Source organism: Lottia gigantea, assembly GCF_000327385.1.
Source record: "Lottia gigantea unplaced genomic scaffold LOTGIsca_40, whole genome shotgun sequence".
Lineage (NCBI taxonomy): Eukaryota > Metazoa > Mollusca > Gastropoda > Lottiidae > Lottia > Lottia gigantea.
In genome coordinates, this window is record NW_008709380.1 from 2,446,574 (window position 1) to 2,466,163 (window position 19,590).

General features: G+C 32.2%; 1 protein-coding gene across 1 annotated transcript in view; it reads left to right on the forward strand.

Moving 5' to 3' along the window:
- LOTGIDRAFT_122343 (hypothetical protein) overlaps positions 1-19,590 on the forward strand; it is a gene marked incomplete at both ends in the record, with an annotated part of 38,613 nt that overhangs the window by 17,128 nt on the left and 1,895 nt on the right. The window contains 38 exons of the mRNA XM_009060116.1: positions 519-676; positions 885-973; positions 1,158-1,337; positions 1,576-1,727; positions 1,972-2,232; positions 2,482-2,517; positions 3,134-3,316; positions 3,437-3,556; positions 3,733-4,065; positions 4,324-4,525; positions 4,777-4,876; positions 4,988-5,087; positions 5,293-5,544; positions 5,823-5,993; positions 7,255-7,474; positions 7,657-7,935; positions 8,094-8,246; positions 8,399-8,671; positions 9,210-9,562; positions 9,689-9,911; positions 10,034-10,098; positions 10,402-10,578; positions 10,770-11,036; positions 11,225-11,446; positions 11,522-11,624; positions 11,920-12,085; positions 12,261-12,408; positions 12,574-12,781; positions 13,149-13,370; positions 13,503-13,672; positions 13,977-14,175; positions 14,312-14,581; positions 14,878-15,047; positions 15,315-15,450; positions 17,216-17,512; positions 17,804-17,967; positions 18,113-18,263; positions 19,011-19,241. Of these exons, the coding sequence (XP_009058364.1) occupies positions 519-676; positions 885-973; positions 1,158-1,337; positions 1,576-1,727; positions 1,972-2,232; positions 2,482-2,517; positions 3,134-3,316; positions 3,437-3,556; positions 3,733-4,065; positions 4,324-4,525; positions 4,777-4,876; positions 4,988-5,087; positions 5,293-5,544; positions 5,823-5,993; positions 7,255-7,474; positions 7,657-7,935; positions 8,094-8,246; positions 8,399-8,671; positions 9,210-9,562; positions 9,689-9,911; positions 10,034-10,098; positions 10,402-10,578; positions 10,770-11,036; positions 11,225-11,446; positions 11,522-11,624; positions 11,920-12,085; positions 12,261-12,408; positions 12,574-12,781; positions 13,149-13,370; positions 13,503-13,672; positions 13,977-14,175; positions 14,312-14,581; positions 14,878-15,047; positions 15,315-15,450; positions 17,216-17,512; positions 17,804-17,967; positions 18,113-18,263; positions 19,011-19,241 (7,204 nt within the window). The remainder of the gene's footprint in view (positions 1-518; positions 677-884; positions 974-1,157; positions 1,338-1,575; positions 1,728-1,971; positions 2,233-2,481; positions 2,518-3,133; positions 3,317-3,436; positions 3,557-3,732; positions 4,066-4,323; positions 4,526-4,776; positions 4,877-4,987; positions 5,088-5,292; positions 5,545-5,822; positions 5,994-7,254; positions 7,475-7,656; positions 7,936-8,093; positions 8,247-8,398; positions 8,672-9,209; positions 9,563-9,688; positions 9,912-10,033; positions 10,099-10,401; positions 10,579-10,769; positions 11,037-11,224; positions 11,447-11,521; positions 11,625-11,919; positions 12,086-12,260; positions 12,409-12,573; positions 12,782-13,148; positions 13,371-13,502; positions 13,673-13,976; positions 14,176-14,311; positions 14,582-14,877; positions 15,048-15,314; positions 15,451-17,215; positions 17,513-17,803; positions 17,968-18,112; positions 18,264-19,010; positions 19,242-19,590) is intronic.

A 19,590-nucleotide genomic window follows, 5' to 3' on the forward strand; every position in this document is an offset into this window, starting at 1 on the left:
AAACATAATCTAAAGAGAACAACCAATTGTCTGTCCCACCATGAGGCAATAGCCTACATTGGGCTGCTTTGTGGTCTGCTGTTTTGAAAGGAGTGGAATCAATCAGTTTTCAATTTTATTCCCAATTTTTACAGAAAAAAGAAAATAAAAGAAGGTAAAAAAGAAGGTGGAAAAGAAAAGGGAGATAAATGTAAAGATGGAGATATTAGTTCAGGATCTGATGACCAATTGAAAGAACCAAGAGAGGCAGAATTAGCTCTCATGCAAAAGTAAATGTTTCAAATATTTTGATCTTGAGATAATATATTACCATTTCTAGAAATATTATAACAGAAACTGAATCATGTTGTTACTCTTGAGTTTCAGGCTTCTGCCCACTGTTTTTAGACAACTGACATATTTCAGAATGTTTCCCTACTGCAGTTACTTACTTATTACCATTTCTACATTACAAACATTTTTATTTATTAATGCATTGTCTTACAGGATTTGTGATTATTGATTTCCCTCTATTTTAGATTCAAGAATTTTGAACACAGTCAGAAAGATTTGAATGATTTATTAGAGAACTGGGATCGTACCACTTTACAAATAAGACGACCACCAACACCTTCGGAAAAATCAGATGAAGATGGTGGACAACATCCTCCTTCTGGTAAAAAAGGAAAAGGCAAAGGTAACAAATTGTTCACAAAATTAGTCTTAGTGTCAATCTAATTGTTGAATAATGAAACCCAAAGGAGAGCAAAATATAATAGCCTCTTATACTATTCTGAAATTTGTCACTGTTTAAAAGAATAAGAGTTAGATCACATGAGTCTTAGATTCAGAGCTTAAGAATATAAAACTTCTTTTCTGTATTTTATATGTTTATGTTATTTTAGATAAACATGAGAAAGAGAAGGAAAAGGAAAGAGAGAAGGAGAGACAGAAACAATTAGAAAAAGAGGCAGCAGAAAAAGCAGCAAGAGAGGTATTGTATTACTTGTTATTTTTGAAATATCTCAGCAACTTAAGCAAATTCTTTGTCAGATGGAATTTAAGCAAAAAGGTCTTTTGAATTTCTGAGCTTTTGATATAACAGAACAAAAATTTCACCAGAAATGAGAAATGAGATATATATTTTAAACTCAAGTCAGCATTTTTGGAATTTTTAGGCAGCAATAGCAGCTGGTGAAATAGATGTTAAAGAAGGTGAAACTGTAGAAACTGAAATCAATGAGCCTAAACCAGATGATGGTATTGGTATACCACATATTTTGTTAGATTGTTCTACTAAAGATATCCAACCTGGAGAAAAAGCCCTGGAGCTGGGAAAACTACCATCTTTAGATGAGGTAATATAATATTGTAGTGTCTCAAGTTATTGCACACTTCAGAAGAATGCCAGTATATGTCAGTGAGAGAATTTTATTTATATCCTACTTTAATAGGGTAAAATCAGTTATTTTTCAAGAAACAAGGATTTTTATGAAGTAATAGAAAGCTTCGAAATCCACTGCATAAGCTCAGGGTTTGTAAAGATTTTGCAGGTCAAGAGCTGCTTTTCTTTCATATTTTACTTTTGTTTTGAAGGTATTAGATGGATTAGGACTAGGAAATCATGGTCCTCCAATACCACCACCAGCATCATTTAGTGTCATCCCCTACCCAGTTAAACGTAAACCTCCACCAGTGGCTGAATTTGGTGGACAATTTCTTTTTATAGCTTCTTCACCTGATGATCCGTAAGTTGTTTCTTCCTGTGTTTAAACCATTGAATTTTATCTTACAAATTTCCAAACTTGTCCCATAAGAGGGAGAACATTAAGGTTTTGTATTGATTATAAGAAAATATTTAAATCTATGTGAAATTTCTAATATTTTTTGAATATAGTGTGATTTCTTTTGGAACCCAACTATTCTAGAATACATTAGTTGAATATGATATAGCTTATAATGCAGAAATATGAAAATACTCTTTTTATACAGCAATGTAGGAGTAGAAGAAAAACCAAAAGACCTTGACCTAGATGAAGAGAAGTCTGTTACGCCTGATAAGATAAAAGAAGAACTGACCACACCCACTAAATCTAAAGGCAAAACAGACAAGCAGAAAGTTAGTGGCGAAAGTAAAAAGGAAAGAAAAAGTAGTGCCGATAGGAAGAAAGTGAACAGACGTGGTTCAGTACAAGCTGTTCAGTCTCCACCACCAGGGGCCACAACTCCTGTCTCAGATGTTGATGGACAAAGGTAAATATCTGACGTTTGTTTCATTCGTTGTGTGCCATGACCTCATACTGCATTTTGATGTGATTAATAAAGGATTTGAATTTAAAACAAGCAAACTCAAAATCAAAACTTCAGTATTAACATTTTTTCTTAAATACCATTTTAGCACTACAACTGGCGAAGGGACAGCATTGACTGAGCCCAAAACACCCAAGTAAGTGAGCTAGACTAGACCACACCATTAATAACAATTTAATAGATAGATATCAGGTGTCCTGAAGAAAAGTGGCATGAGAAATGTGTTATGTTTTGTGTGAATTTTTTGCCACAATAGTTGTCATGAAGTGTACATAAACATCTCAATCATTGATACTTTCCATTACAATTGCTCTTAAATTATCCTAAACATTAACAAATACCACCCAAAATACTGATATATTTCTTTCAACGAGACCGACATAATAATTTGGACACCTGATTTCACAATAATCTTCACACTGTTAACTCACATTTATTTCAGAAACTAGAACTGATACTTTTCACAAGTTTTTGTTTTTAGCACAATTTAATTCATTATAACCATAACATTTTAATTCCTTTGTCTTTGATCATTGACAGAACATACAAGAATATTGATATAGCGTAGCATTCTTTCACTCAATCTTCAAAATTTTCTACAGTTACCATCTTTAGTGATCCTGTTGGAGATGAAACAAAAAAATAGATAAAAAATTTTGGTTGCTGACCTGCCAGAGCATAGCACGAATACATGCAAAATATATCCAGTCATTCATGATCAGGAACTATACTTATCTTTCTTATTTTGTTGAAATCTTTGCCATGAAAGCTTTCCTCTGTCATGATCTGTGTATTTTCACTGTGTGCTTTTCACCTTTTTGATCCAAATGTTATGTATTTTCAGATTGACAATATTTAGATGGGTTGTGCCAGCCAATGGTGAAACTGTTTTAAGATTAAGATTCCAATCAGAAGAATTGGGCCAATTTGATCAAACTTTAAATTTTGAAATTGTTGGAACAAGAAGAAGATATCAGTTATTCTGTAGAGGTGTCTGTGCTTTCCCAACCATTAGCAGAGAACCAAGGTAAGAATTTGTAACATCATACCAGATAAGTTATTTTGATTTGAATTCTTCTTGATAATCAAAAAATTTAAATCATGCAAAATATTGAACTTGTCTGAAAAATTATTCTGTCTTTTTCAGAATTGTGTTCCCACAAAGAAAGAAGAGTAAGAAAAGCGATGAGATTGTGAATAAAAAGTACATTTTGATGACAGAAGTCTTTGAATTTGGTCCACTTTTAGTGGGTAAAAGCAGAGATAGGTAATGAAGATACAGGTTCTGCTTTTAACCATCACTTAGCAAATTCACTGAAAATAAGATTACAAATTATCCTAGTCTCTTTGCAAATTGTTTTGAATGATTGGTATTTCATGAAAATATTCCTATCTTTATGTATCATTAGATACCTTGACAGTATTTGATAATTTTTTTTGTAGATATAAGGAAGGGAAATACCCTGAGAATATGTCTACAATGACTGTACTCAATACATCCCCACTAGAAGCTGATGTTAGTTTCTGCTATCTAAATGATAGTAAAGGAGACACATTCCTATTGGAACCACCTAGTATGGTATTAAAACCAGGAGAGTCAGCACCACTAACTATCTGGGCCTATCCTAAGGTTCCGGGACGTTATGATGATTCTATTGTGTGTTGTGTAAGAGAGAATCCTGAACCCATTATATTTAAAGTTAGCTGTGACGGATTTCGACCGGAATTAGAACTTGATAAGAAACAACTTCATTTTGATAAAGTACTGCTTCACAGGTAGGTGTCATGGATTTACGTTGTTTACGTTGTGAGACTAATGGATCAGCTGATGGAGGGGACCATGATTTTGTAGTAGATTTCATTTAAATGACTCATTATTTTTGTAATAACTCATTTCATATAGTACTGATGATTTTTCCAGACAAGTCAGACAAGAACTATAGAATGTCTGACAAGGATTTTTAGGAAAAATGTACTTGAAGTCTTAAATCAGGTATGAGAAATTGAATTTCAATTTTCTGTATATTATTTCAGGAAAGACACAAAGACTATTTATCTAAGAAACAGTACAATGTTACCTGTAGCATGGAAATTAAGTGGTTTGGAGAATTTGGGAGATGATTTTAGTGTTGCAGCAGACAGTGGTGTAGTCGAACCTATGTCAGAATATCCATTACATGCTTATTTCCGAGCTCTCAAACCTGTACAGACTAGCAAGAAAATGATTCGTTTAGAGGTATTCAATTTTCAAAACAATTTTGATATAGATATAACATGCATGATTTCTTCTATCAAGTTTCACCAAATGTTATGTGTGAAAATATTTCTAATTTCTAAGAATTCCTTCTCTGATTTTCAAACTTAGTCTCCATTGCTCCTCGATGCAGACTGAAAGACCCTTAAAAAAACACCTAGATGATGGAATGCAATCCAAGCAGGAAGGATATACACTGTGTGTGCTTAATGTAATGTACTTTTTTTCCACAGATATCTGACAAAGAGAATATTATGGGAGTAGTAACAACTGAAGCTATACAAGTTATAGCAGAAGCTTATGATGTAGCTTTAGATATGAGTTTCCCAAAAGGTAACTATATTACTTCCATTACATTTTCCATCATATCATAAATTAAAGGAAGTTATAAGTATCGTATTCATAAATGTAAATATATCATACATTGGTTATATTTATTTCCAGGAACTGATGGCGGAATAGATTTTGGTGTAATCAGAGTGTCAGAAGAAACCAAACAAGTTTGCACCCTGAAAAATAAAGGAAAATATGAAATCCAATTTCAGTGAGTGTGGCATGTCAATATTTATAAAATCAAAATCCATTTTGTTGATATACACAGAGTTTGCAAGGCTCCTATTTGTAATTTCAGCTTCTGAGAAATTGTTATTTTTTTCTTAATTTTGATCTTTCGAATATCTGTAAGCATCTTTGTATTTTGATCCTTTTAAAGATCTGGAAAACATGTTTTTATTTTGACTTTTTTTCAGGTTTGTATTTGAAAATGTTGATCCTAACAATCCAGATATCAGTAACTTGTTTTCTGTGATACCCAGTAGAGGCCCTTTAAGTTCACTAGATAGACCTACACAAGTCCAGGTGATATTTAAATCACAGAGAGAAGTGACTATTAAAGATGTACCAATATTGAAATGTCATGTAATCGAGCCTAATTTAAGTGATGATGGTGAAATCATAGCTACTATTCCTGTCAAGGTTTCTGTGAAATCTGTATTCAGCAAGTGAGTTTGATTTTTTAGTCGACTACCCCTCAAAGCTAAATTCTGGCAGAAATTCAGAATTGTCCATAACTCTAAAGATGAGTTTTGAAGCTTTTGATGTCTTGTGCATTGTATTACATAACAAATGACATATATTAATGAAGTGATTTTAAGTGAAAAAGCCTATCTCATTTGTTAGACATGGGCATATTCTGATAAAAATCTTGAAATATCTGACTAAAACACAAAAAATCCTTCATTAGAGATGTATTCCATAAAACAATTTGTTTGTTTTTCAGATTCAACATTCTACCAATGAATGATATCAATTTCGGCTCATTATTAGTCAATAGTAAAAAAACAAGAACATTTTCCATAGAAAATAAAGGAGAATTTGATTTTAAATATACCATACAGAGAATGGTTAAAGATGCCCCTACTCTCAATTCACATACAAGACAAAATAGACCGTAAGTATAACTAGTCTCTAAGTATCTTTAATTTTGAAATGGCAGAAACAACACAAAGTCTTAGAATTTGAAAATGGTATAGTGAGCACTGCACATTGTAAATATACCTACATAAAATATATTGTGGGTGTGATTTTGGTTTGTAGTACAATTTTATTAAGTTTTTCCAATATTTATTCTAATACATGTCCAGACTGTTTAAATTTAAGATTTGATATTTTTAGACCTGTTAAAACAGAAAAGCGAACCAAATCTCGAGATGGTTCTACATCCAGTCGATCATTAATAAAACCTCGACGAGCAGAATCCATCAGGTTAATGTAGTAGAAGTAGCTTATTAGAGATCAAACATTTTGACTTTTGCATGATACTATTTAATCATCCATTTGTGAATAATTTTCAATTATTACAATAGATTTGATAGCTCACGATTTAAGTTCAAACCATCAGTTATAGTGATAGTTTGATTAGTTTAATGTTATTGTATGCTCAATAGTTAAGCCTGATCAAAACAAGACTTGAATCCAGTAGTTGTAGTCAAAGTTTGGTAGTAGAATTATTAGTTACTTGGATTTAGAATATAATTTGAATGATGACAAGCTAATAATGTTACTTTAGCCTGTAGTTGTAATAATATTTTTTTTAGTACTGTAATATAATAAGCTTACTAGTAGTTAAACTAAATTCTCATTTGAATATTCATTAGGATTAGATTTTTTATTGTAATTTATCAGAAATGGCTAGCTAAGATCTTATTTAATTTCCCCCTGAAAGATCAATTTGTACCCTAGCCATAGAAGTATGATCTTTTTAGTCAACTCTTACCAGAGTCTGTCTCAATTGGATCAATGGTTTGTTTACAATTTTTTCATTTATACTTTTTTAATGTTTTGATATTAAGAGATGACTGTAATAGTCAAATGATGTCGCCACCTTTAAAAGTACCTCTTATTCAACGTAGACTAACAGCTGCAGGACATAGGTATATAACAAATAGTTCTTGTGTTCAAGTTTTATTTATTTCATTTTGTTAAAATTTGGTTTGACATTTATGGGTTTTTTTTTTCTTTTTTCATAATTTTTCAAGTTTTATCTTCTACACTTAATTTTGTGCCTTGCTACAATGAGAAAAGATCATTCTACCAAAGTTGTTTTGGACATGATGTCAATTATCAGGATAACCATAATCAAAGGATAAAGCTAATCATTAAAATCTTATACTGTACTTAAAACATATTATCATCATTGTAGTGTCACTTAGACATGAAGTGAAACCTGCACTGTGCAAATCAAAGAGCTATTCATTTCCATTTTATGTAACCTTTCTTGTTTTTTTCTATAGACAAGATGCAACAACTGGACAATCTCGACTACAACTTGGTATGTTTACAATCTTCCCAGCATTTGGTATTATCTTACCTAATGGACACCAAACTATAACTGTAGATTGTATTGCTGAACAACAAGGACGGTCGGACGAGGTAGGTAGCAACTGCTCAATTACTTTGCAACTATTATCAATAGATAAAATGATGGCCCTTCACATGTTGTGTGATAAAGCACCTAATGCATGGGTTTTGATTTTACTGCTATTTCCTCTTGCTTTTGTACGAAATTAGCTGTATGGATCTCAGGTTAATTATGATTGACTTTTACACCTTAGGAAATCAGCATTGATGTAACGGATCGTAATCCTAAATCAAATCCTGGTGGTATACCGTATAAACTGTTAGCTGAAGCTTGTATACCATCTATCAATGCTGAAGATATTGGAACAATATTTGAAGAACATAGAATCTGTAAGAACCTTAGTGTATGGCAGAGTACCAACCAAGCTGAAAGTGGAGGTGTTTATGGTGAAGAAGAAAAGAAATTTGTATTTAATAATGTTATTGTGGGAAGAAAAGCTAAAGCTCGATTTAAGATCTCTAACCATAATAAGGTATGAAGATTAACTTCTTTTCCATTAGGGTTTACAGCATGTACCAATGTAGCAATTAATTTTTGATGTCCATGTTGTTTTTAAGTTGATATCTGTCTACGTGTCACATTTTTTGATTTAGAGGCTCATGATTAAACTTTGGAATTTCTTCTTTAAAGGTACCATGTGATGTGGTGTTCAGTCTCAAACCAATGTCGGGTAAAGGTGCCTTGAAACAAGTTGAAGTATTTGAAGTAGAACCATCCAGAACACAAGTACCAAATCATAGTCATATGTATGTCACTATAACCTTCACACCACCGTCCATGCAGGTTAGTAAATGCTCCTTATTACCATCATTGTATCTATTCAGGCCATCTTAGGCCTTGTCAAGGGAGATAACCCTCAATACAGACTTGATCTTTTAAGACCACAATATCACAATATGACATGTTTCAAATGAAGTTAAATTTTTTCTCTTTAGAGTTTTTCAGCAATATTTGATGCTAGTATAGAAGGGTTATCTCAGAATCAAGCTAGAGGTAAAAATCTAACCTTTGAAGTGTGCGGTGAGGGGAATCTACCTAGGATTAGTATAGCTAAACCTACAGTGAGAAACAAGAGAGGACAACCATTATCATTATTTAGAAAAACATTATTAAGTCGAACTGAAGCTTTGCCCATTGTTTTACACAATGATGGTACTCTTCCCAGTAAGGTGAGTTATTTTAAATTATTAAGAATTAAAATTAAGATGGTATAAAAAATAATCAGTGACTGTGTGGAAATTTGAAATGCATCTTTGTTTCGATGATAAACAGCTCAGTCTGTGACAGATTGCCTTGTTACCAAGTAATATCTGGTTATGGATTAGATTAAAGGGATATTCCTGAGTGATAAGCTTATAGATGTTATTACTGATTTCAAGCTGAATCTGTTGTTCATAAGCAGGATATTTAAACAACTTTATCCTTTTGAAGGTTGAACACATTTTACAAAAGTTTTGTTTATTAGCATTGATTTAAATATACCATTATATTTATATTATAGGTTGATATAGATATGATAGATCCTGATGAAGTATTTACTCTAGTAGCAACTGGTCACACTAAAGATGTCTTAGGTGATATCAATGATGAAGGTGATCTTAATTTTCATTAATTATTTATTTTATTCATTTTCAACTGAATTTCAAACATAAAGAAAACATTATTGTATCATTTCATACAAACTAAAAAAAGATAAACCCTGTAATGGTGTCCTTAATAGATTGTCTTTGATTTTCAGATGCCAAGAAACGAGCCCATACAGCATCAGTAGTAGTGAACGTGGGTGAAAAAGCTACATTTGAATGTGTATTTAAACCTGGTCATGCCCAGAGATATCAAGGACATATAAGATTATCAGTAATAGATAATCAATATGAAGATAGTATTGTACAGTTGGTAGGGGAGGGGTATGAAGATGATGTCACCCTAGATAATATACAATCTGTCACCTCAGATAAGATAGAACCTGAACAAGAAGAAGGCAACATGGCTGATGATGATGTAGCAGGTAGGTTGGCTGTGATTGGTCATGAAATTATCTTGGCTCAAAATCTAATTTTTTATCTTAACAGAGCAACTGTCCTACAACTAAAACTTAAGTGCTTATTTGTTATTTTTCTAAAAATACATGTATATGACTTTCTTTAATTCAAATGTATTTCCTTTCTTTCAGCTGCCAAACCGAATCTGTTGAAATTCGGAGATACATATTTAAATGAACCAAGAACAGTGATGTTCTCAATGACCAACCACAATACATCTGATTGTATAAGATTCCAATGGCCGACACATCCAGAATTGAAATTTGTTCCACAAATTGGACATTTACATGGTGGTTGTAAGAAAGATATAGCTGTTACATTTAAGGCTTCAGAACCTAAAACATTCACTGAAGAAGTTGTTAATTGTAAAGTCTCTAAAATATCTTTTGATAAACCAATGGAACAGGTTTGTAAAATTCAATTATTCGATGGTGACTTCATAATTTGTTTGAAATTCTTTGTTATTGGGTTTGAAATTTTTGGTAATTTTACTGGCAGATTTCAAATGTTTGAAATTGTTTGTTTCAGGTTGCTGATTGGGATGACAGAATAAGAACAGTTAAATGGGTTGATAATACAACTGCATTAGAAAGGTATGACAATTTTATTCTCAGCTTGAACTATTTGGACTATCAAAATCCAAAGACTCCATTGTCTGATATGATGGATCAATTGTTCAATATCGCATTAATATAATTATGTATGTTTAAAGCACAGTTTCTATCCAAAAAAGATTGATTAAAATGGGCATGCACAGTATAGATGATGACAAAAATATGTTTAAACCTTGGCAATATTTAATCTCTCTTCAGCAAACACATTCAAAATCATTGAAAATAATGTCAACTGTTTCATTTCAGTGTAAAACCAAATTCAGATACACCAAATACTAGTAGACCAGGTAAAATGAAAGTAGTGGAGGTAGAAAATGAACCAGTCTTTAATGAAGTACCAGACACATCAAGAAATCTGGAATTATTGGTGTCAGCTGTAGCAGACTATTGTCAGTTTAAATGTAAAGCAGAGGCTATTAATTTTAAAGATACTCTGATGTTCCAGACAAGACTATATCAGTAAGTAAACTCTTTTGTAATTTGTAATACATATTTCTCTATTAAAATGCTAACAATGTTTCAAAAACTGGAGTGATGACTCATCACTGTGATGAGTCTCTCTTGCTTGACAATGATGTTAGCCTCCTGCAAAATAAAGGTGAACTTGATTAACTAAATGAAATCCTGATGCAATATTTTCCTTATTTCAGAGTTTCAATGAGTAACAAAGGAAATGTTCACCTTGACTTTAGTTGGCAAGTAATAATGGACAGCTTTATACCATCTCTACCTCGAGCTGTCACCTTTATGTCTGAAGGTGAACGACCTGAATCTCGAGTTGATGTTGTAGATACATCATATATACCATTCAGTATTGAACCCCAGTATGGTTCTATAGCACCAAAGAAAAAGAAATCATTCACCGTTAAATTTTCACCACTGGATGTCAGTGACTATAAAGGACGGTTGGTTTGTAGGTAAGTAATATACTTTGAGTAACTTGACACTTGTTACTGTTAGGCCTTATAAATGAATGCCCATCAAACCAGCTCTTGTGTGTTACTTTTGAAGCTGTCCTATGTAGTCCTTTTGCAACGTTGTTGATGGATATTGCGTGATGTTGTTGCTGATTAGCTCAATCTCAATTTCATTAAATCTATTTCAGTATACCTAATCTTAAAGATGAAGAAGGTCCAATTATTAGCCTTAGTGGTCAAAGTTTAATGCCATATTGTCATTTTGAACTGATGGATTCTGACTACATCAGTGGAGCTAGACGTAATCCAGAGCTACGAGGACCTGGTGGTGCACCTCCTGGAACAACTTTAGATCCTAATACCAGAGTCATAGAGTTCCAATGTGTTGGTGTTGGGGTAATGGCAGCAAGGTAAGTAATTTTTCATTTGAAATGCCTGCAATTTATTCAATGCTGTGATATGCACAGGGGATAAAAAATGACCAGAACCACAAAAAAATTAGTTAAGATTAAACAGACTTTATTTTTACCATTACAAATTTTATTGCAGGGAATTTGGAGTAGTGAATCCGACAAGCCAGACATATCAGTTTGAATGGGTCTGTGAAGATGAGATTGACCCTAAAACATCACCATGTTTTAAATGTCTTTACCCTAGAGGTGATATCAGAAGTGGTAGAAAATTTAAGGTAAAAATCTTTTGAGTTATGTCGACAATTTTTCCTCTGTACTACACATCTGAATGGTTTTTTTAAAAGAGCCTCAATTCAATTTCATCTTATGAAAAGAAGCTGTCATGTTAGCAATACTTTGAAAAAGGCCTATTTATTAAGACAGAATGTTTTTGATTTTTTTAATATGTTCTGTTTTCCCATGTATTTTAGGCGGCTTTTGAATTTGTATCAAACCAGCTTGGTATTGTGGAATCATTCTGGAGATTTGTGATTCCTGATCAGAATATCTCTGTACCATTTTTATTGGTGGGAAATGCTCGAGAACCAGATGTCAGTCTAGATAGATCACATTTAAACTTTAAAGCATTGTTAATTGGTAAGGAACTTTATTTTTCTTCAATACATAAAGAACATTACAGAATTTAATTATTGTCCAGGAAGTGTTATATTACATTAAAGCGATTATTGAGTGAGTAAAAGAATCTTTAACAATTGAATAATTTGAAATGGAATGTTGAATTCAATACAGTAATTCCAATCTATTCCTACAGGTCGTGAAGCCATTGAAAAAGTCAACCTATATAACAACGAAAACGTAGAGTTTGATTTTAAGTTTAGTGAAGAATCTTGTTACAGTGAAGGATATTCAGCTAAACTTGGTGTTCAACCAAACATTGGAACAATTCCACCTAAATCAAGGTAAGGTTTGGTCACAAGCTGACAGATTCGAACCCACAACCGCTATTAAATTTTTTGGAGGTAACCGCTCCATTGAAATGAAAACAGAAAAACACATTAGAAAAGCTTATTTTAAGCTGTCTACACATTATAAAATTCTCATCAGGACAACTTTTTTATTTCCAGTATTCCTATAGATCTAATATTCTCACCTAATTCGGATAAAGAAGTGAACTTCAACCTAGCCTGTAAAATAAGTCGTAAAATTCTTCCGGTTACTTTAAATGTGAAAGCAGAAGGCTATTCCATGATGTCTTCTCTGTTTTGTGAAGATTCTCTGGGTAATAATATAGAATTAGCAGAAAAAGGCATCAACCAGATTAATTTTGGAGAGGTAAGCTATTATTATGTATCTCAGTATTGTCTGTTGTCGCGTACGAAGCAGACCATGCTTACTTTTTTCAAAACACCTGATGGTTCTACTCTTTGTAGGACTCGACTAGGAAACAACTTTTACTCCCCATTTTGCCATGCTTTGGACGAGATTATGATTAATGGAATAGTCTTGCTTTTACAGATTTTTAAAAGATTATTTAATATTGTGACAAATTTCATTTCCATTGCACACAGCATAAGGTTAACTATCTTCTATAATCCTATGATGTTTCGAAATGCATTCCATGATGCTTTCAAATCAGCAATCCCCACGATCAACCTTTGTTAGTGCCTTTCTCTACGTAACGCTGCGTTTTGAATTCCAGGTTGAAGTTAACGAAGAAGCTATTCGTAATTTGTTTATCATTAATACTGGAAAGTTTAATTTTGATTTCAAATGGGAAATATTAGATAAATCTGATCACCGGGATTTGGTTAAAATATCCCCAATGAAAGGTGGCGTTATGTTTGGTGAAAAACAGAAATGTGCCATATCATTCTGTCCCCTATCCAGAATGTCTTTAAGAGGCTACCAAATGGAATTAAAGGTAATTGTTACATTTATGGACATATTTTCTTTAGCCTCCTGTACCGATTTACTCATGCTTCCAAAACAATAAATTTAATTGATCTTTATTTGTTTGATGTTGTTTAATTCAATTGATTGTGTTTGATTTCAGATCTCAAATGGACCATGTTATACACTAGAAGTAATAGGACAGGGAGTGACACCTGGATTACATTTCTCCTATTTATCCTATAATTTTGGAAACTGTTTTATACATCGTGCTGGTCTACCAGAGCATTCTACAGTTCTCACTTTAACAAATAAAGATAAGAAGGAAATCAGGTATATACATTGAAAAACTTCTATAAGCATGAAATTTGCGACACTATACAAAATAATCCAGATGTCAATGGGTATGGTCATTCACATACTAAAGGTCGTATGGCTTTCTTACTTGATCTGATATATTTTCTAAAATTTCTCAATTCTTATCTATAGGAGAAAATTGTTATTCTCTCTCCAAAATTATAATGATATGATTTGTAAAAAGATGAAAATCAGCACATAATTGTAAATTTGAATCCATGTGGATAAAAATTGCCTCTATTCACCGATCGACATAAAATGAATTTATTTTGTCTTTCAGTGTTGATTGTCTGTATGAACCAACTAACCACTTAAATCACACTTTTGATGCTGGAGTTATTGGCCCTGGAAAGTCGTTGGATATTACCTTTAAGTTCTATCCTCGTAAAGCTATTAAATATACTGAGAGCGTTACATTTGAAATCAATGGTTTATCTAAACAGACTGTCGAATTCACTGGTGTGGGCTCTGAGATGAAGGTATGTGTTATAATCTTAAAGAATCCATTACTGTTTGCCTGAAATTCTCACGGATGCACAAGTTGATTATTTGATGAACTGAACTACAACACTTAAGAATTCAGCAATGCCTTTATTCAGTTTTCTGTTTGTTTAGATTGAAGTAGCTGATCCAAAGATGAAGATAGTTAACCTCGGATCTAAATTAGTGGGTGAAGTCGTGAAGAAATATATACCTATTGTAAACAATAGTCCGGCTCCTATAACCTTTAATTTAGCTCTCACCCCCACGTCTCCAGGGTTACAACAAAGTGATATATTGTCTATTGCACCTACATCTGCTATCACACTCCCACCTAGAGGGGGAACATGTAAGGTAGAGGTAGCATTTAGACCCAAGAAAAGAATAGCTCCATTTACAGAAGAGGTAGGGATCAAGAGCAACTTAATCTTGTCATTAAAAAACATTTAAGTTTCTTTTAGTAAAATGAAAATATAAAATAAATTTTAAGAATTGAAACGTAGAATGAGGATTCTGTTGTCAGAATTATGATCTACTGGGGACTCTGATTGGTTGATTTCTTTGAAGTTATACTGACTAATCGCATTTCTTGACATTTAGAATATAATTTTTAACTTAACCGGAAAACTTACCCTGAGCATAGAGCATTAACACGCTATAATTTTTCAGTTGTCAAAATAAATTTGTTATTTAATGAACAGGTGATGTTAGAATGTGCTGGATTATTCCAACCATTATTTGTGGTACGAGGTTCCTGTCTAGGTATGGAAGTCAGTCTAGATACAGAAGCTATACCATTTGGTGCTGTCATACAGAAGAGTCAAAGCACCAGGAAACTGGTAATGAGTAATACTGGAGATATGAATACAAAGTGAGTCAGTAACTTTATTTACAGACTAAGCAGACTGTATGTTATTGTTTTTTTTTCTCAAATGACAATTAACTGTTGACTATATTTACTTTCTGGGCTCTCATAATGTACTGCTTATAGTTCATTTGTTGTCTCTGTCTCTTTAATTAACATTAGTAGTTTTCTAGTGTCAAAGATCAAAGACTTTATAGACTACCAAATAAGACTACTTTTATTTCATTATCAAATCACTATATCAATGTCAATGCTTACTATATTTAATTGTAGATTCCGCTGGGATGAGAGTAAATTTAAACCTGATTTTTCAATTAGACCTGTAGAAGGTTATATAACACCTGGTATGGAAGTTACATTTGATGTCACATTCCATCCCCAAACTTTGAATCAAGACATCAGATATGAGGTAAGTCTTATCCATGGATGGGATAACTGACAGCCTTCTTACCTTAATTGGCAAAGGAGTCCTTAATTAATCTAATACCAATTACTGAATCTAACATATTACCAAGATAAAAAAAACATTATTTTTTCGTAAATTAACTTTTTCTGTGTTATAGCAGACTTTTACAATAATTTATAATTATACAATATTGTTAGAGCAATTTACAATGGTTAGGTAAAGATCAAAAAAAGAGCACACTCATGATTCACTTTATTCAGGCATTTTCAAATGGGAGATTACTCTTAATAAACTATTGATTGTATAGTAAAAGAAAATGGCTCTGTAGCTGTCTAAAAGCTGCTAATCATTTTTGACACTGACATATACTTGACCTCAAGTCTTTGTATAAATCATAATAGAATTATATCAATATTTAATGTCTACATTACTTAGTAAGTTAACGGAGTGTTTATGTGGTTTTCAGTGTAGAATTTAAAAAAAAGAATAATCAATCAACTTGACGACCTTTTATTTTACCCCCTGGGTTGTGAACTGATCAGCCCATTATTGTGTTTAAAGAGCAATTGCCTTAAGACTTATTGATTTACTTTAAGGAAAAAACATGAACATTTTTATAATGTTAGTTAGCCAAAAATGTAATTGTATATATAAATACTGACATTAATGTGTCTTGTTTTCAATGAAGACTTTAAGATCTCAATGTAAAAAGTTCACAATTTATTATAATATACAATACTAGCAAATGAAAGAATCCAATAGTTTTACATCTCTTGCAAAAGCAAAAAAGGTGTAAAACATGGCAAATTAGGTCATATTTTGAAAATGAATATTGTACAAATGATGGTATCATTAAAGCAAAAGAAAATTTTGAATTTTTTCTGCAAGAACTTAACTCATTCATGATTATTTGATCAACTAGCGCACTGATATAAGAATTGATCAAATTTTTTTTTGAATGTCCTCCTTTAAAGTTCACCTTGATTATAGTTTATTTTAAGACAAAGAAATATTAGAATTTGAACATGATGTTGACATTTTTAATTGATTGATTGATAAATTGATTTATTTTATAAACTGATTGTTTCACAGTGATTTATGGTTTTATTGTTCCTAATGTCTGGAGGCATCAAAACTGAGACAGGAAACTTGGGAATTGATTATTGAAAAATCACTACCAATCAATAATTTATTTTTTTATTGTTTCTTTTCTTCTTCTTTTCAACGAAAAGACATTTATAGATTTATTAATTCTTTGATCAGAGGTTGAAAATGTTTTTAAGTAAATTTATTTCGATGTGACGTATATGTTAAAGTTACGGTCAATTCACAGAACATTGGCATAGATCTGTAGTTAATGTGTTGTTTATGGATTAGGTACAGGTTGTAAAAGAAGCTTAAAGCTAGAGCCAAGTCTGTTTGGCCGGTTGGGTCACAACTATATAAAATAAGACTTTAAAAAAAACACTATGAAATTCATGTACATCTTTTCAAATTTGATAACAATTAATGACATTCTTGTTAGTTTCAAGAAGGCTGTTGGTTTCATATTTCCATTTGGAAACATTCAAGTAAACTAATGTAAAATGCATAAGAATATTTATCTGAAATCCTAAATGTCCTGAAGACCAAAACCATTTATGGGTATTATGAAGTCTCAGAAGTTACAAAATTTTAGCCCAAAATGTGTTCATGGTTTTACAAATATACTTAAAAGGGTATTAAATTGTCAATCTTGATTTTACCTTTTTTTTCGTTTAATTTGTAGAAGTTAAAGTGTAGCTTAGATGGATCAAACAAACCAATATATTTAACATTAACTGGTATGTGCACAGGAATACCACCAGTGAAAGAAACTCAACATTTTGCCACCCATGTTCGACAGAAAGAGACTAAACATATCTCAATACCAAATCGAACCAATCAACAATGGCATCTAAAACCTGTAATAGATGGTGAATATTGGTCGGGGCCAGTTACAGTAATTGTTGAACCACAACAAAATAAAAGTTATGAATTGACCTACAAACCATTGACCATGACCCCAGAGGGCAAGAAACATACTGTAAGTCATTTTCTTTTTTTAATTTTGACTTTAATGCAATATCTATTATATACTAATTAGTAATATTCATTTGCTTGTACCGTTTCTTGTCTTGTATATAAAACGAACATATACATCTCTATGGAGACTGTTTGTTTTCTTGAGTGTTGCACATATGCTATGTTTGATCAATATCTTTCAGTGAGCACAGCTAATCATTGATAAACAATTGTGCTGAGATTTTCCTTTCAAAAATCTTCAATTCATGGAAATGAAAGTTGTATAGTATTAATTTTATTGTGAATTTTTCAGGGTTCTATATTTTTCCCGCTACCTGATGGTACAGGGTTAATGTATAATTTAACTGGAATAGCTGAACCGCCTAAAGCTAGTGGTAAAATAACACGAGATGTGCCTTGTAAAACATCATATACTGAAATATTACAAGTTCATAACTGGCTGAAAAAACCACAGAGGTAATTGAGAGTTTCTTAGTTCTCTAGTTATTTATTTATTTATGATCCATCTGTTTCCATTAACATTGTTAATTTTATTTCAATACTGATCCAAATATAAAGATCACACCATTTGATACAAGATGAATCCTTTTTTTTCAATTAGATTCCGAGTAAGAGTGGAATGTCTAAAAGTGGATAAATTAGATGCCGGTACCACAGTTAAAGGTATAGAATATATTGATGTACCAGCAAGCAGTAAAAAAGATTATAAACAAACTTTTTATGCATATAAAGAAGGTGTTAGTGCTGTAAAGGTGAGCTTCTGATGTTTTTTTGATTTGGTGTGCAGTAAAATTTTGCACCAAATATTGAAATTCTGAATGATTGAGTGTCACCCTAATTTGAAATGAAATGAAATAAATGGAGTTTACGACCTACTTTTCTGCACACTTTAACTTGCGATCTTTTTATACTGAGACAATATAATTGACGTACATATTCATAAACAACTCGAAAGACTATGCCGAAAGGGAAATATATTTATCTGATTGCTGTATTGATTATTGTGATTTATTTCATCATTATCTTCAAATTTATCTGTGATCGTGATGTTTACGTGATGAGTAATGCCTTAACATGTTATTTAACTTTATTGATCTGTATAGGATCAATGATCAATTTAATTGTTGTTTTTATCAAGATCGAGGTTCAATAGGGGCATTAATTAAAAGACTTTAATCAGATCCTATCCAATATTCATGCTGATTTGTATAGGTCCAGGATGGCATTGTCTTTCTCCATCTATCCATTCATTGTTTCTGATAAAAACTACAGTTGTACAAAGTTGGCATCAATTGATTGACCTAAAGTAATCAGAAGTAATCAAACATTCATGCTGATTTGCGTACGTCCACATTTCAAGCTGGATTTGCATTGTCTTTGTCAATCTGTTTGTTCACTTGGCAAATTTGAGATATTTTTCTTACTTTCTTACTAAACAATTAAAATTGCGAAATCCATTAATTTTATTTTATATATAGGTTTATTTTTTTAAATTGCAGGTGATCTTTACGAATGAACAAACAGGAGAATATCAATTTTATGAAGTAACATATAGAGCTACACGACCTGGTGTTACTGGTACCATAGAATTAACTAGTCCAGTTCGCCAATCTGTACACCATGCTATAACACTAGAGAACCCCTTATCTTACCCTGTTAACTTCTCTCTAACTTGTAATGTACCAGAAGTTCTTATGCCTTCTCAACTTAACATACAAGCTAATTCAGAGGTTTGTCGACATTTATTCATTTTTGATAACTGTTCCCTGATACAGTCAAGCAAAGTTTTATACATCCACAAGTAGTTCTAAGCAGGGCTTGCCCCCTTAAAAATATGGTTTACACCCCCTCTAGTACTCCCACTTTATTTCTAATAAATTAAAAAATATGATTTTCATATGTTTTTTCCACAAAAGATTTGTCAGAATACACCAAATATCAATTCAATTTTTTCAATTTTCTTGGGAGACCCCTTTCAGAAGGTCTGTGAGAGACTATGATGCCTCCACAGAGTTGCCACATTTTGTATTTCAGCCTCTTCAGTTGTCCCCATATTGAGTCAGTCTGTCCCCTATTTGT